The sequence below is a fragment of the Stigmatopora nigra genome, chromosome 15 (assembly GCF_051989575.1).
Source record: "Stigmatopora nigra isolate UIUO_SnigA chromosome 15, RoL_Snig_1.1, whole genome shotgun sequence".
In the NCBI taxonomy this organism is placed as follows: Eukaryota; Metazoa; Chordata; class Actinopteri; order Syngnathiformes; family Syngnathidae; genus Stigmatopora; species Stigmatopora nigra.
The window spans coordinates 6020344-6034398 of NC_135522.1; the positions used below are offsets into that span (position 1 = coordinate 6020344).

Consider the following 14055-nt stretch of genomic DNA (forward strand, 5'->3'; position numbering starts at 1 on the left):
TGCAATTGAGGCACAAACCTTGAAGGACTGAACAAATGTCCAGAGTAGGATGCGAATGGTTTCTCCTTGCCTCAGTAGCTTGATGAGGCGAGCTGCCCTGAACAGCCTCAGGAAACTCAGGTTGATGACATTGTCCTACAGCACCATATTCAGGGAGGGAGCATATATATGAAATTAGTTTTGCCACAAAAATATATGTATATAAAAAAAGGGGAGAGGGAGGACACTCGACTGACATTGGTAAAAAGTTGGGAAGGGCAAACGAAGGTTAAGGAGGTAACCAAACCAAAAAAAAAAGGTAAAAGGAGAATTCAAAGTCATATCAAAATCAAAACAAACCAAACGTAGCAAGGCTCCAACAAGCGTTTCATAGACCAAATGATACAAGACACAAGGAGGAGAGGCAATTTTACATTGTTCCATCCAAATCAGGTTTCATGGTCAGTCTAGTCCGAGGGGTGAGTACAGATAGTTGAAAGTGCAGAGACGTAGAACGTTTGCTTGGAAAGACAACCAAATGCACCAATTCTCTCAAGGCAACAGTCTTTAAATTCAATGAAGCAAGTCAACAGCATGCTGATGTGACTAATACGAGACAAAGGCATTCAGGCATCAAAAGAATAGACTCCAAAATGAGCCAGAGGGTGGTTAAAGCTCATAAAAAGCAATTATTTGCTTCCATTTTTTTTTACAAGAGCAATCCAAAAAAATAAGTACACTAGACCACATTCTTCCATCATTTAAAATGGTAAAGAATAGCAGGTCAACAAATTAAAATGGACACAAACATGCAGCTTATATGTGGATTGTATGGTGACAGTAAGCTTTGCAGACATGCAAAATGCTGTTTGCAACATTAGTTCGCTCTGCCACAGCTTCCATTTTGGGATTTGGTGTTTCAAAGGGACTGGAAAAGTCACCATCTATGCGCATATGTACATCGAATTATTATATATCACCCCATGTGATAGATGAGGCCATCTATTTAGGCTGATACAATTCAATCCTTTACAAAACCAAGTCTTAGTAAAGGATTTTTAGTATGAATGTGAATACAAAGCCAATGGGTGGCAGAGGAATTACAACAACAAAAATGTTCAAGATTCCATATAACGATGGAATAATAACATGCAAGCATACGTGGGATTGAAGGATACACAGAAAAAAAATAAATTCAACGAAAAAAATTACAAACCATCTACATGTAGATGTTGCAGACAGAGGATTCATAGTTCATTTTGATTGGGCGGTATCGCAGCAAGTAGTTTTTGGGAAAGTAGGGATGTGTTGGATTAGAAAGGGGCGGGCGGGATAAAATAGATTATACAGCAGATCGCCATTAATTTTGTGGAAGAATTAATGAAAGCATGTAAAAAAATAAAAATCAATAGTCAGTACAATAAGAATAAAGGAGAAAATAAGAGAAAAACAAATGTAGTATACTGTTGGGCATGATTACAAGGAAATGGCAGTAAATTATGAAATTGAGAATGTCACAACTTTGTTCATTTAACCTTATAATGTTAGGAATGCCTCTTTGTTTTAATTTCTTGAGGACTAAATTATAAAGCTTGATTCAGAGGTGGATAGAGAAGTCAACAATTAACATTAAAAAGGTAACAGTAGTCCAAAAAGAAGTTTAAAGTAAATATAATGGAGTAAATGTGACTCCCAGCTTTAAATGCAAAATGTAATGTGGGAAAATACTCCATTCACTTCAAGTCAATAACCTTGACAAAGAACTATTCAGATGATATTGAGCACAAGTATAATATTGTTATTTTGGACCATTACTGAAACTGTAACTGTAGTACCTTCAATACAATGAACACTTTTTTTGGGAAGATGGGTTCATTTTTGACTACATGGACCTGTATTTCTTCCGTGTTCCAAATGAGGTAATGCCAGACACGTATGCTGCAATATTCCCCAAAGTAGTCGTCTACTTTACCATTTGATTGACTACATTAGGTTGCTGGAAGAAGCGGGTTGTGCCCTGCAGCATCAGCATTCTTCTAGTTTTGCTGTCAGTGAGTCGACGCCACACTTCCAGGCATGTGGTCTCCCCAGGTCCCACAAAGTGGGACAATTATATAAGACTTTCAAGACATATTTGTGCATCGCTGAGCAGCACAGGGCTAAAGAGCGCCCCCCTAACCCAAAGGCTCTTCCACAACTGCTTGTCTCTTCTACTCTGTCTTCAGTTTATTTGACAGATGTAAGAACCCACACATGCAGAAGCTCATTTTATATTCAAATTACTTCTCAAAACATACTAATATTGACAACTTACCCCAAATTCAGTCACCAGAATGTCAGTGATGCTGCCCAGAACAGTCACGCAGTCAAAAATGTTCCAGGCATCTTTAAAATAATTCTGGCAGCAGAGAAGGCAGGACAGAAATAAACAACAACAAAAGAGAAAATGGAAGTCAGAGAGGTGGCACTGTATCGGTTAAGTGTAATCAAATTACCACATTAAGGTAATGAAAAAGTGTCAAGAAAGATGAGGACGCAAATATAATTCAAAATAATCCAATAAAAGTGAGAAAAAAGAAAGGGAAAAAGCCCTGAGACAAATGGCCCATCAGCAAGAACACGTTGGCTCTATTCCACCGGATAAACTGCAGGAAATTGTTCTTCATCAAATTACCAAACACTCTATATCATTAGGCATACATACACACAATATTAAGAAAAATTAGCCTTCTGAAACTTATGGGAAAGTTTCTCTCTTGACAACATATAATTGATGAACATCATCCATCCACACTACTGCGGACATTAATCCTTCTTAAATTCCCACACGTGTACACAATGCAGGAGTTATATTTATTTTTTCATACTAAAATGACCGAGTTGAGTGGCATCTTACTTCCCTCACTCTCCTGAACGATGCCTGCAGCCAAATTGTGCATTAGACCAGTGGAAGTAAGCATAAGCAGGGAGGAGGCTATCAAAAATAAACCACCTTGAGACACACTCACCCTCGATGTTATTTGTCATGAGGGCTGCGTAATGTGTCTGTGTGTGTTTTGGACTCCATTCTCAGCGATTTAAATTCGCACTCATTTAATCTCCTCCCGCTTTAGTAATCCATGCTCTTCTTTACACCACATATCTGTCATTCACCCTAATTCCCCTAATTATCATGACGATGTCTCTTTAAAATTCATCCCTTAAACTATTAGTCTCCCCCATTACACCCTACCAGGGTATTTTTAGAATAGTCTTCCTGGGTCATCGTCCCATGAAGAAAAGCAATAGAAAGGACGCTCGCTGAAGTATTACGATGTAAAGTGCCCAAAAAGCATTTTGTCCTTATATTTGTGTTCAGGTTGTCAAAGTCTATATACTTTACACAGATTTTAATTTATCAGAGTGACTGGGTGAACGAAAGGGCAGTGTAAGCACTTAGATTCTTAGACCTCGACGGTCTAAAAATCGTATACGAGTGAGACCCATTTAGTAATTAATATTCATTCATTCGTTCAATCTTCCGAGCCACTTATCCTCTTGAGGGTGGCAGGATTGCTGCTGTAGCAAAAGCCAGCTAACTGCGGGCAGGGCAGAGTGCATACTTTATCAGTTGTCAGCCAATCACAGGGCAGAAGGAGACAAACAACCATTCACATGCAAACTCATACCTACAATTTGGATGAGGGGGTGCATGATTGGTTGTTTGTCTTTAATTCAGAGTATAGTTTGGCTACAGCCAATAGCAAACTTGGATATTCTCCAGCAACCCTGCAACCCTTGTGAGGATAAGTGGGAATGAAAGTGATAGTATCGGAAACACCTCGACTTTGTAGCGTTTAATGAACGAGAAAACCATGAATTTTAAATACTGTTGAGTATTATGGTAAAATACTAGTATGTTGTATCAAATCTACGTATTTCATCAAAAATCATTAGGTTTTTTGAAACAAATTCACTGTCAAAACCTTAAACTATTTTTTAAAACAGTGTTTTGGGGGGAAAAAAACCCAAAGTCAACAAAACGATTAACCAGAGCAAAATTACCAACATTTAAACACAAACCTTTGACAGACACACACAGATTTACTCACCAGTACACCAAAGGCAATAATCTTGAGTACACACTCCATGGAGAAGAGAGAAGTAAACACTATGTTGAGGTTGGCTAAAACAGCTTCATAGGCATCTGGGGCTTCATCATACTAAAAACAAAAGATAAAAACATTCATTTATAGCTGCCAAAATACAGCACCTACATATTATTTCATCATACACAAAAATACAGTAAATTTGGCAAAAAAATAGTTCAAAGTTGAGTATCTGGAGTTAAAATATGAAATAATTGCCTACCATAGAGAACAATAGACATTAAATTCCAATTAAAACTGGGAGGACTAGCTGTTAATCATAGCCAATGATGGCCCTAGATGAGCGATTCAATATTTTTCCATTCATTTTCTCCCTAGTCAAAAGGAATTGTATGTCTAGGCCCTTCAATGGCAGCCAATGAGTTAAATAAAGGCAGCACTAATGCATCATTACCTTCATCATTAGCACAATTGTGTTAAGTGCGATCATTGCCATGATAGTGTACTCAAATGGCGGCGACACCACAAATTCCCACATGCGGTACTGAAAGCTGAGTTTGTTCTTGGGCATGTGGCGAGTCAGAGGCTTGGCGTTGATGGCAAAATCGATACAGGCTCTCTGCAAGCATAAAACACAAAAGGTGAAGTTTTGCAGGACGACTTCCCCCACCTCAATGCCTCCTCACCTCATTCTTTTCTAAACTATAATCCTCCATCATTTTGTCTCCTTGCTCCTGGAAGGTGATAATAATGAGAGCCACAAAGATGTTGACAAAGAAAAAGGGGAAGACCACAAAGTAGACCACGTAAAAGATTGACATCTCCATCCGATAGCCCGGACTGGGGCCCTGATTTTCGTAGGTTGCATCCACTGAATGTTTAAGCACTCTGAAAAAGACAAAATAGGGTTAAATATGACAGTGTAGGGGTGACTTGGGAAAGTGAACGTGGTTGTGTACTCACTCCGGCCACCCCTCTCCAGTTGACACGGTAAAAAGGGTGAGCAGGGCCCAAGCCACATTGTCGTAGTGGAAATCGTACTTTTTCCATTCTCTCTTCTGTGCCTTCACTTCATTATCACGTCCATACACCAAAAACTCGCCTCTACATGGACAAAAGTCAGCATTGACAAACTAGGAGGGCTCTCAATACCGAATATCTGCCAATCCCGACACTATACCGATAACATGTTTTTAGATAATATCAAATATTTTCTTTTAATAGTACATTACTGCATACTCACTTAAATGTAAATGTATTGTTATTATGGCTCATTCTGACACTGTTTAACTTATTCTCTGCCATTGACGTCACATAAAGTCCATATATTATTATTTATATTATATATATATAATGCCTGCAAAAATTCTGCAACAATACTAGTATCTGTAAAACACTGCAGTAGACATTATTAGCACTTGACACGCTTATTCCTAATTTGTTATTTACAATTTGAAATACTTAGTCAAATGGTTTTACTTGATTTAACATGACAAAAAAATAAACAGAGGAAATAATGTTAATAAAATAAATTGAATCAAATTAAATTTATAGCTAAGCAAAGGTGGGTGATGGTGGTAACAAGAATATCCTGACCTGCAGTCACGCTCAAACTCTTTGGACTCATCACTGCAGTAAAAGAAACGCCCCTTGAAAAGCTGCACGGCCACCACGGCAAAGATGAACATGAAGAGCAGGTAGACGATTAAAATATTGAGGACATTCTTCAGAGAGTTCACCACACAGTCAAAAACAGCCTGGACGAAAAAAAAAAAAAACAGGGTTCAAGAGAGAATAAAAGATGAATCTTACTCCAATTTTATTGAGCACAAACATGGAGCTGAAAGACCAATAAGAGCTTTTCATAAAAAAAACCAATACCTTGAGTTTGGGGAGACGCTTTATTGTTTTAAGTGGACGTAGCACTCTGAGTACCCTCAGAGACTTGATAGTGCTGATATCTTTTCCTTTGCTGCTCCCCCTAAAAAAGCAAACAGAATAACACACACACACACACACAAAGCATTAGCACAGTCAGCGGGTGCATTTGACGTAGTCTTCTAAAATCCCAAAATAGCAGCAGGCAGACACAATTTGATTGTATTTGTGTCCTAGTTAACTCAGGATGAGTAACCGTTTTATATCCAATACATAGCAACACATGCAGCGTTGCTATTGGTTAACACTTCAGCAAATTTCGAAGTGCATGGGCTTATTTCCAAGTGTTGGGTCATCTACTGTACATGCTTTTACTGGAGCAGAAATCTTAGGGTTCTCAACTCTCACACATTGAATGCGTCTTCGCAGGCATTTCTCACGCACTACAACACACTGCGTTTCTCACACCTAAACAAAAACACACACAAAAAAACATTTTCTGTGTTTCTGCCAGTACAATGTGGTCCGCCTCATAGATTTAGCCTATGAATTTAAGTCTATTGGCAATTTCTTGAACACTTTCCCCACTTAATATTGTAAAATACATGTTAATATGTCCATTCAATATGTTCAAATAATTTAATTTGTATATACATAGGTTTTTATATGAATATATAGATTTAAAAACGTATCTATACTATCTTTATACATAACAAATACATTTCAGATGATGTCAAATGTATTTCTTCTAATGTATTTCTGTCCCTGCTGCTGAAAAAAAATTCTATAGGAACCAGTGCACCCACACGCACACATATCGTGTCACACTGAACAATTTTCAAGTTGAGAACCCTGGTATTGTACTTCTACAGTACATGCTATAGCTATAAAAAAAATTAGTAGGCAATGTATTTCAATGCTGTATAAAGATGACTCGCATTAAGTCATACAGCCACTCTAATGGTGAATACAGTATACACATGCTGCATTGAAATCTTGCTTTCCATGATGCAGTCACTCTATTGGTGATGCTAAACTCTATTCTACACAACGATGTTTGCAGAGGGAGTTTAGTCATTGCCATTTGATGAATAATTGCATTTAACCTAAATCCAATTTAGGTACCATTACAAGGAGTGTGTCAAGTGGCACAAACAAAAAGACAAACTCTCTCTTTTCATTATAAACTCTAATAAAGCTTCCAAACATCAACACCAGTTTCAATGCATTGTTCAGTTGGCATGGAATTTTGTCTTCGTGCTCCATTTTTGTTGGGAATTAATCTTCATTCAAAAAATACCTATAGAAAGTGAAGCATGGTCAACTGGTCATTAAGCCTAAGGCTGTTTAAACCTATAGTTTAACAGCTGTGGTGTGTCTTACAGGTGTAAGGCCGGGTGATATGTGAGTCTTCACGTGCTGTATAAAAATTGTGCAAGTATCGTGTTGTGCGATAATTGCAGGCTTTTGCATTTACACAGTATAAGTCAGAAGCATGCATCGCTCGCGCCATCATTTTTGTGTATGTTGTTGTTACATTGCCATTCTTTGTAAACTTTCAAGTTTACAAAACCCCAGTCATTTATTTTCAATCTTCCATGAGCAGGTTTTTCAATTGAGGACAAGACAAGTTTTGTTATGTCGTGTGAAACTCAAAGCTCTTCCATGGTGAACAATGAAACGGAAGGACAGACAATCATCTGCTTGAAGGATTGATGAAGAGGTGACAAGCGTTAAAAGGTGTACATTGGACAAACACTTAGAAAGTAGAAGGGAAGAAATCTAGACTGGAGAGAGAAAAATTATAACTTTACCCTCCTCCGCTGTTGATGGTGGTCCAAGCAAAGAAGTGAAAAGAGGGGTGAGATATCAAAAGGATGAGAAGGAGGAAAAGAGAAAGACAGAAAGAAAGGGTGGGAGGAAGAACCGGAGTGAAGTTGAAAAAGGCAAACCGGATGAGGAAGAGAGAAGGAGAGAGAGCAAAGAAGATGTGAGGCCTAACACGTTCAAACAACATTAAATATCTTACTAATCAGTTTCTTGTAAACAAAGATTCTACTGGGACAAGATCTTGGAAGTATATACAACATTGGAGTATTAATATATTGCTCAAAATAACAATTTAGGACCACAAATATATATTGCCAGTCATCTATGTATATGCATTGAAAAGGAAAGATCACGTTGATAAGATATACATTCAATTAGATTCAATTAAATTAAAACAATTGAAAAATTATGGGGTTGTGAGTGTTCGTATAATAGACTTTTTTTAGCCATAAGGGGATTTTTTAAATGAATAAGTGTTTTATCTCCCTATTTAGAAATCCCTTATTAATATTTTGTCAACTAGAATAAAAAGGATGTGCATTAGTAGTGGGAACAAAGTGACAAATTAGACAATGAACAAACTTGGGATGTAAAATAATCTTACAAAAGAGACAGCATAACAAAGACTCAGGGGAATTACATGCTACATTTATGTTTTATTTATGGGACAAGCAATTTTTCATCTTCATGGTGTCCTAGAATTTATTAAGTGGAACTTTCAAAAGGAAAAGCAGGTATTTTGCTGTCCCAATGAGACAGATATGTTAGCCCATTTCAGAGACATTATATGAAATATGTAGTTCAATTTTAATTAAAGTCATCCGTTATGTTTGTTTGTCTTGTCCGAATTTTTTTTTTTTATCTAATAGACTAAACTGATAGAGGGGGAGAATATCATCAGATATGTGTCAGTTTTTCTTAATGTTGTCACAAGGCGTGAAATGAATGTGATAAAGGGGGTTACAGCCAGGAGTAGATTTGAAGTGGAATAAGAATGATAAATATTTCATATCCATCCAGTATCATTATGTGTCATCTTGACATCTATTCAATCCAAATGATGAAAATAAATAGGAAAAACAAAGAAAATTAACACTATGTCAGTCCAATGAAATGAATTCGTACGACACTCAAAAACTTTTGACATAAGAACTAAATTAATGATTATCATTTAAATCATTTTCATAAACAAATGCCTTTTTTCTTTAGCCCACCCTATTTTTTTCTGTCAGATGCTCATTAAAAAAACATTTTCAATACCATAATAACGCACACATGATTGGCAAATTGTGGTCATATGTGAGATTTTAACTTAAAATTTCCCGTTTTATCATGAAAGTAAAGCCTATAATGGCAGAGGGTTTCAAACCATCGCCTTTCTGAGTCGTTGGGGAACTCTTACAACATGTTTACAAATGGCAGGATGAGGAAGGAGAGAGAAGCAGGTCAAATGGAGAGGATATTAAGTATAATGGATAAGCACAGAGATCAGTGCTTGAGAGAAAGAAACCCACAGAGACTCTGAAAAAGGACTATGATGCTAATACTGAGATAGAGAGGTTACAAATAAAAGACGCGGAACACAATGAGCACAAGTAGGTAGGATAGTTACTTACGTGAAGGCGAATGCCACCAGTGCACCACTAACCACAATAAAGTCAAGGATGTTCCACAAGTCTCGGAAATAAGAGCCTTGGTGCAAGACCAATCCCAGGTCTACCATCTTCAAGAGGAATGATAAAAATGTAAGTTAAAATGCCCATGTTGTACAAGCAAAGAAGTCAAAAGAAGACCCTCTTACCTTAATTAACATCTCAAATGTGAACACTCCAGTGAAAACGTAGTCAAAATAGCGCAAGACCTGCACAAATAGAATGACAAATTAGATGACAAACACTTACAGGACACCTGACAGTATTTGGGCTGAGAAAATGCTTTTTGTCCTTGAAAAAACTGATGCATCAAGCAAAGTCGACATGCATGATATGAGAATATTCCCATATTTTTTGGTGGGAGGGACAATTTAACAGCATTCTTACATTGTTGCGTGTAGATTCAGGCCAGACTGGATCTTCTGCAGCTAGGGCAATACTACTCATGGCGATGACCAATAGAATACACATCTCAAAGTAGCGCAGAGTGCAGATGTAATGACAGGCCCGACGAAACCTAGAGTAGTAGACAAAGTTTAACTTTTCATTGTACTGTTTATCATCTTATCTCTAGTTTGTTCCGAAGTGATATGTACTGCTTGGTATAAATGGTCTTAAATTGGGTTATCTCCAACTCACGGGTTAGTGGTGGTGAGGACAAACATAGATGTAAAAGGAGGCATGGGCCGAGGACCTCCATCACCTCCCTTTGCATCATCATCATCATCGTCCTTGTCCTCCTTTGCCGGCAAAGGTTCAGTGTTGGCATTTTTATTGACTGAGTCCAAAAGAAAGACATAGACTGTTAGTTGAGACAAGTAGAATAACAAAAACAATGTAAATGGTGCCGTTTTTACCTTGTAGAATGGCATTGATGGACGGAAAAATTGGCATGTCCACTACAGTGTGGTCAAGATGGGGCTGTCTGATGATGCTGTTGGCACGACCATGTGCAATGTTCCCAAAACTGTCTAATCTCACTAAACTCCCCCGTGTACCTCTGTTAGTGAGTTGGAAGGCAGATTCATAGCCAGGGGCAGCATTGTGGTTAGAAAGTGGATTTGGGTGATGCTCATCGGAAGGGGGCGAGGCTGAAATCAGTTTGGTATTCATGAGGTTGTCCATATCTTCACTGTCCTGCCTCTCCTGCCTGGACAGCCGCTTTTGGATGGGCCTTGTGGTGGATAGGTTCAGATCACTACCATCCCTGAAGCGATAAGTGGATACACAGTGAGAATACTGCAAGTATTTAGTCAATTCTTATACATGCATTGCAGTTATTGCATTTTAATGGTAATATACCGGCCAATTGCTCCCCTTATTAATGATTGCAATTGCCCTTATTAAGCGATAAAAAATACAAATGCAATGCGGCATATTTATATAATGATATCATGCTTAAAGCTTGATTGGTGTGACGAAAAAAATACTTAAAAAAGAAATCCTGCACAAAAGTTGGTACACAAATTGAAAAAAAACACAAAGTATGAGAAAGACGTCAAAGTTGACAGGTATATGGTAAGGTTTTACAATAACATTGCCTATGCTACAGTACTTTAGACTGTATTATATTACTGTTTACTTACTTCCGTCGACGCTGGCATATCTTCTTCCCCTCTCCTTCGGTACGGTTGCTATGGCGATTTCTTCTGGGTCTCCGCTCACTTCCAGCACTGACTGCTTCCTTGGCTCCACCCTCCCCTCCACCATTGACTCCTTTGCTCTTGCGTCTTCCTGCTTTTCCAGCTCCTTCTTGACCGTCCTCGTCTTCTTCATTCTGGGGATGCAACTTAGCTTTCCTGTGGTCAGACTGCCCCGTCCCTCGACTTCCACTGCGATTGTGGTGATGACGTCTAGCAGGCCTCTCCTCCGAGCCCGGCCCAGGAATTTCAGTTGTATCCAATCGTGCATGGGACCCGTGATGGTGGTGAGTGCTTTTCCGACTCCGCCAGCTCTCAGTCGACTCCCCTCTCTCTAAAGGAGCTTTGACAGATCTTCCATGAGCACTGTGTTCGTGGTGGCGTGTTTGCCGTTGCAAGTCCTCGACAGTTTGCTGCTGGTCAAAGCCGAAATCCGGAGTGTTGTCAGTATTCTTGTTGGTGTTGTTGTTACGATTCTCAAGTGGGTCGACCACCAGAGGTCGATCCAAGTGAGTTTTCATATCTGGTCTGGCGTTACGTGAGAAGTTGACCTGAACATAAAAGGGTGAAAATAGTTAGTACTGTATCATAAAAAAAATGTACATTTGAAAATATCTGTCCAACAAATAGTGAAACCTCTTAAGTCGAAATAATATTTGAAAGTTATTAAAAATCCATTAAACATTAGTGGAAGATATGTACTGCAAAACTCTCAGTACAAACTATTTCAATGCAAATATCATACAATATTGAGAGTGACTACTTAATCATATGGTTAGTGAGATTATATTAATTTTCATAGTCCTAGCTTGACTTGAGAGGTTTCACTGTAAATCAAGAAACACAAATAACATTTACATAGCCATTACTTGTGTACACTAGTAACACAAGTCTAAGTTTTTTTTTGCCTGATCCTTTACATTGTTTTGTTCCTCCCTCCCTGTCCTTGCCTTCCAGCGGTCTTCTGGGTCCAGCTCGTTGTAGAGTGCTTCTCGGCTGGATGCCAGTGTTTGTTTCCTCAGCTCCTTGGTGCGTTGCTCCCACACAGACTTATTGAGGCCCTTGTGATTCTTCTGCTGATCCTTACTGAGAAAGCAAGGAAGGTAGAGGTTATTGTGAGGACTTGTTCACCACTGCTTAGCAGTTGCACATAAATACAATAGGTTAGAAGACACTGGGGTGAATGCTGACAAAAAAAGCCATCAGCAGAGGTTATGAAAGCCATGTGGGGACAACATGAAGAGGGCAAAATTGGGCGAGGGTAAAAAAATTAGCACTGATATTGGATTTTAACAGTTAAATAAAGTCATTGTTGCTGGTTATGATGCAACAGCTACTTAAAATAGTAGCTGCCGGCCATCATTTTAGTTGCCAATTTCAGTCATATAAATAAAAGATAAACAAAATGGGTTTATTTAGGTTCTTAAAAATTTGGAGGAAAAGGACATGGAGAGGAAACTAGGAATGATTGTAAGGCCACTTAACAGAAGAGAGTTAGAAATCAATAAACAAGTAAAAAAAATAAATACCCGTCCAGAAAGGGATCAGAAGCGTTGTGACAATCACTGTGTACTTTGTTGCTGAGGAGGGAAACAATTGTTGTGTGAGATGGCACCAAAAATTAAAATAAAAATGAATGATTTCCATTCATTCACCATCCACTGACTAATCAGGATGTAAAAAAAAATAAAAGCATTACATTTTGGATCTAACACTGCATAAACAGAAAAAAAAAACCATGCATACCTCTAAATATGTATTCTCACGCACTCGGGTCAAACTCATTTATAATATTTCTCAACACATACTACAATGACAACAAATACTAAGATGTGACATAAAGACACTACCAAGGGTGTGTGTATGTACAAAATACAAAATTTGTGTGTTAGAGACACTAAAAAGGACAGAAACAGTTATTATAAAGAAGAAAAGGTTACCGAGAGATGGGTGTGCTTATAATGTATTCCCCTGCACTTGTTAGACGTCTATGAGTGCTATTGTTCATAAAATGTACAAATTGCACTATAACAAAAAAGCTTTAAACTCATTCTCCATTAATGCATTGCAAACATCATCGCCTTCCTTCTTGTTTTTTTGCTTTGTGATTTCAACACGGCATATGAGGGTTATGAACATGTTTAAAGTCACCAGTGGTAATCAGCAGTGGATTAAATAAGGTCTTTTGCTTCACTAGCCAAGTGCTTTCTTATTACTACTTCTATTATGCACGGGCTGCGGCAAAGTTTTAGGTGTGTCTAAGCAATTTAAAAAGAATGACAGGGCCAACTTTGATTAGCAGCAAATGGAATCAGCTGATTCAGGCCCTCAGCAGCAAAAAAAAAAAACGATCTCTTCCAAATATGCCTCCTTGAATTTCTGTTAAATTATTACTGCCTGGTCTGATATAATGGTCTAGATTTGCGACGGACACAAAAAAAGTCATGTTTCCATGTATAGAGGATAAAACAGCATATAGGTATTATTAATTTTCAAAACATAAATTCAGCTTTTTCTTATGCAGGAATTGCTGTTGATAAATCTGGGCCATTTGTGTTTTTTTGGTTTTTTTGTGTGTGTATGGAGAACATGAAGCACATGAAATTATTTTCATTCTTACTATTAAAATGGCATGCTGGATTGTTATTATTAAGTGTATTAATACACAACCTATCTTGGAATAATTTGGTAGTTTTTATTTAGAAGGATTGTGCAAAATGTCAGTTAGATTGTTAGTAAATAAAAATAAAAAAGAGAAATATCTTAGGTTCAATTGTGTTATTTTAATGAAGTGTTCCGGAATGGTAACGATTACGCCCGTTTGTAAATGTTAGAAACTGAAAGCCTAACAATGATGGTTATCTATACTCACGCTGCTATGGAGAGGTTGGCAGCTGAAAGAGGGCTGACTTCCGCCACCTCCTTGGCTTTCTGCAACGCGATCTTTTGACTGGCAGCCTCCTCCTCCTCTTGCTCATCCTGCCGGGA

At 38.0% G+C, this 14055-nt stretch overlaps 1 protein-coding gene across 15 annotated transcripts in view; it reads right to left on the reverse strand.

The window, feature by feature from the left end:
• The window catches only part of LOC144208874 (voltage-dependent P/Q-type calcium channel subunit alpha-1A-like), a 53045-nt gene that overhangs the window by 20427 nt on the left and 18563 nt on the right, over window positions 1-14055 (reverse strand). For 8 of the 15 annotated variants that reach the window (XM_077734918.1, XM_077734926.1, XM_077734921.1 and 5 more), the window contains 17 exons: window positions 13940-14046; window positions 12597-12647; window positions 11988-12153; window positions 11014-11618; window positions 10285-10634; window positions 10067-10205; window positions 9815-9944; window positions 9577-9636; window positions 9392-9498; window positions 5949-6048; window positions 5664-5824; window positions 5031-5171; window positions 4754-4955; window positions 4522-4686; window positions 4071-4181; window positions 2294-2377; window positions 19-135 (listed from right to left, as the gene is read on the reverse strand). In XM_077734918.1, coding sequence (XP_077591044.1) covers window positions 19-135; window positions 2294-2377; window positions 4071-4181; window positions 4522-4686; window positions 4754-4955; window positions 5031-5171; window positions 5664-5824; window positions 5949-6048; window positions 9392-9498; window positions 9577-9636; window positions 9815-9944; window positions 10067-10205; window positions 10285-10634; window positions 11014-11618; window positions 11988-12153; window positions 12597-12647; window positions 13940-14046 — 2796 coding nt within the window. The remainder of the gene's footprint in view (window positions 1-18; window positions 136-2293; window positions 2378-4070; window positions 4182-4521; window positions 4687-4753; window positions 4956-5030; window positions 5172-5663; window positions 5825-5948; window positions 6049-9391; window positions 9499-9576; window positions 9637-9814; window positions 9945-10066; window positions 10206-10284; window positions 10635-11013; window positions 11619-11987; window positions 12154-12596; window positions 12648-13939; window positions 14047-14055) is intronic. The other 7 variants (XM_077734931.1, XM_077734932.1, XM_077734933.1 and 4 more) reach the window with 3 other exon arrangements.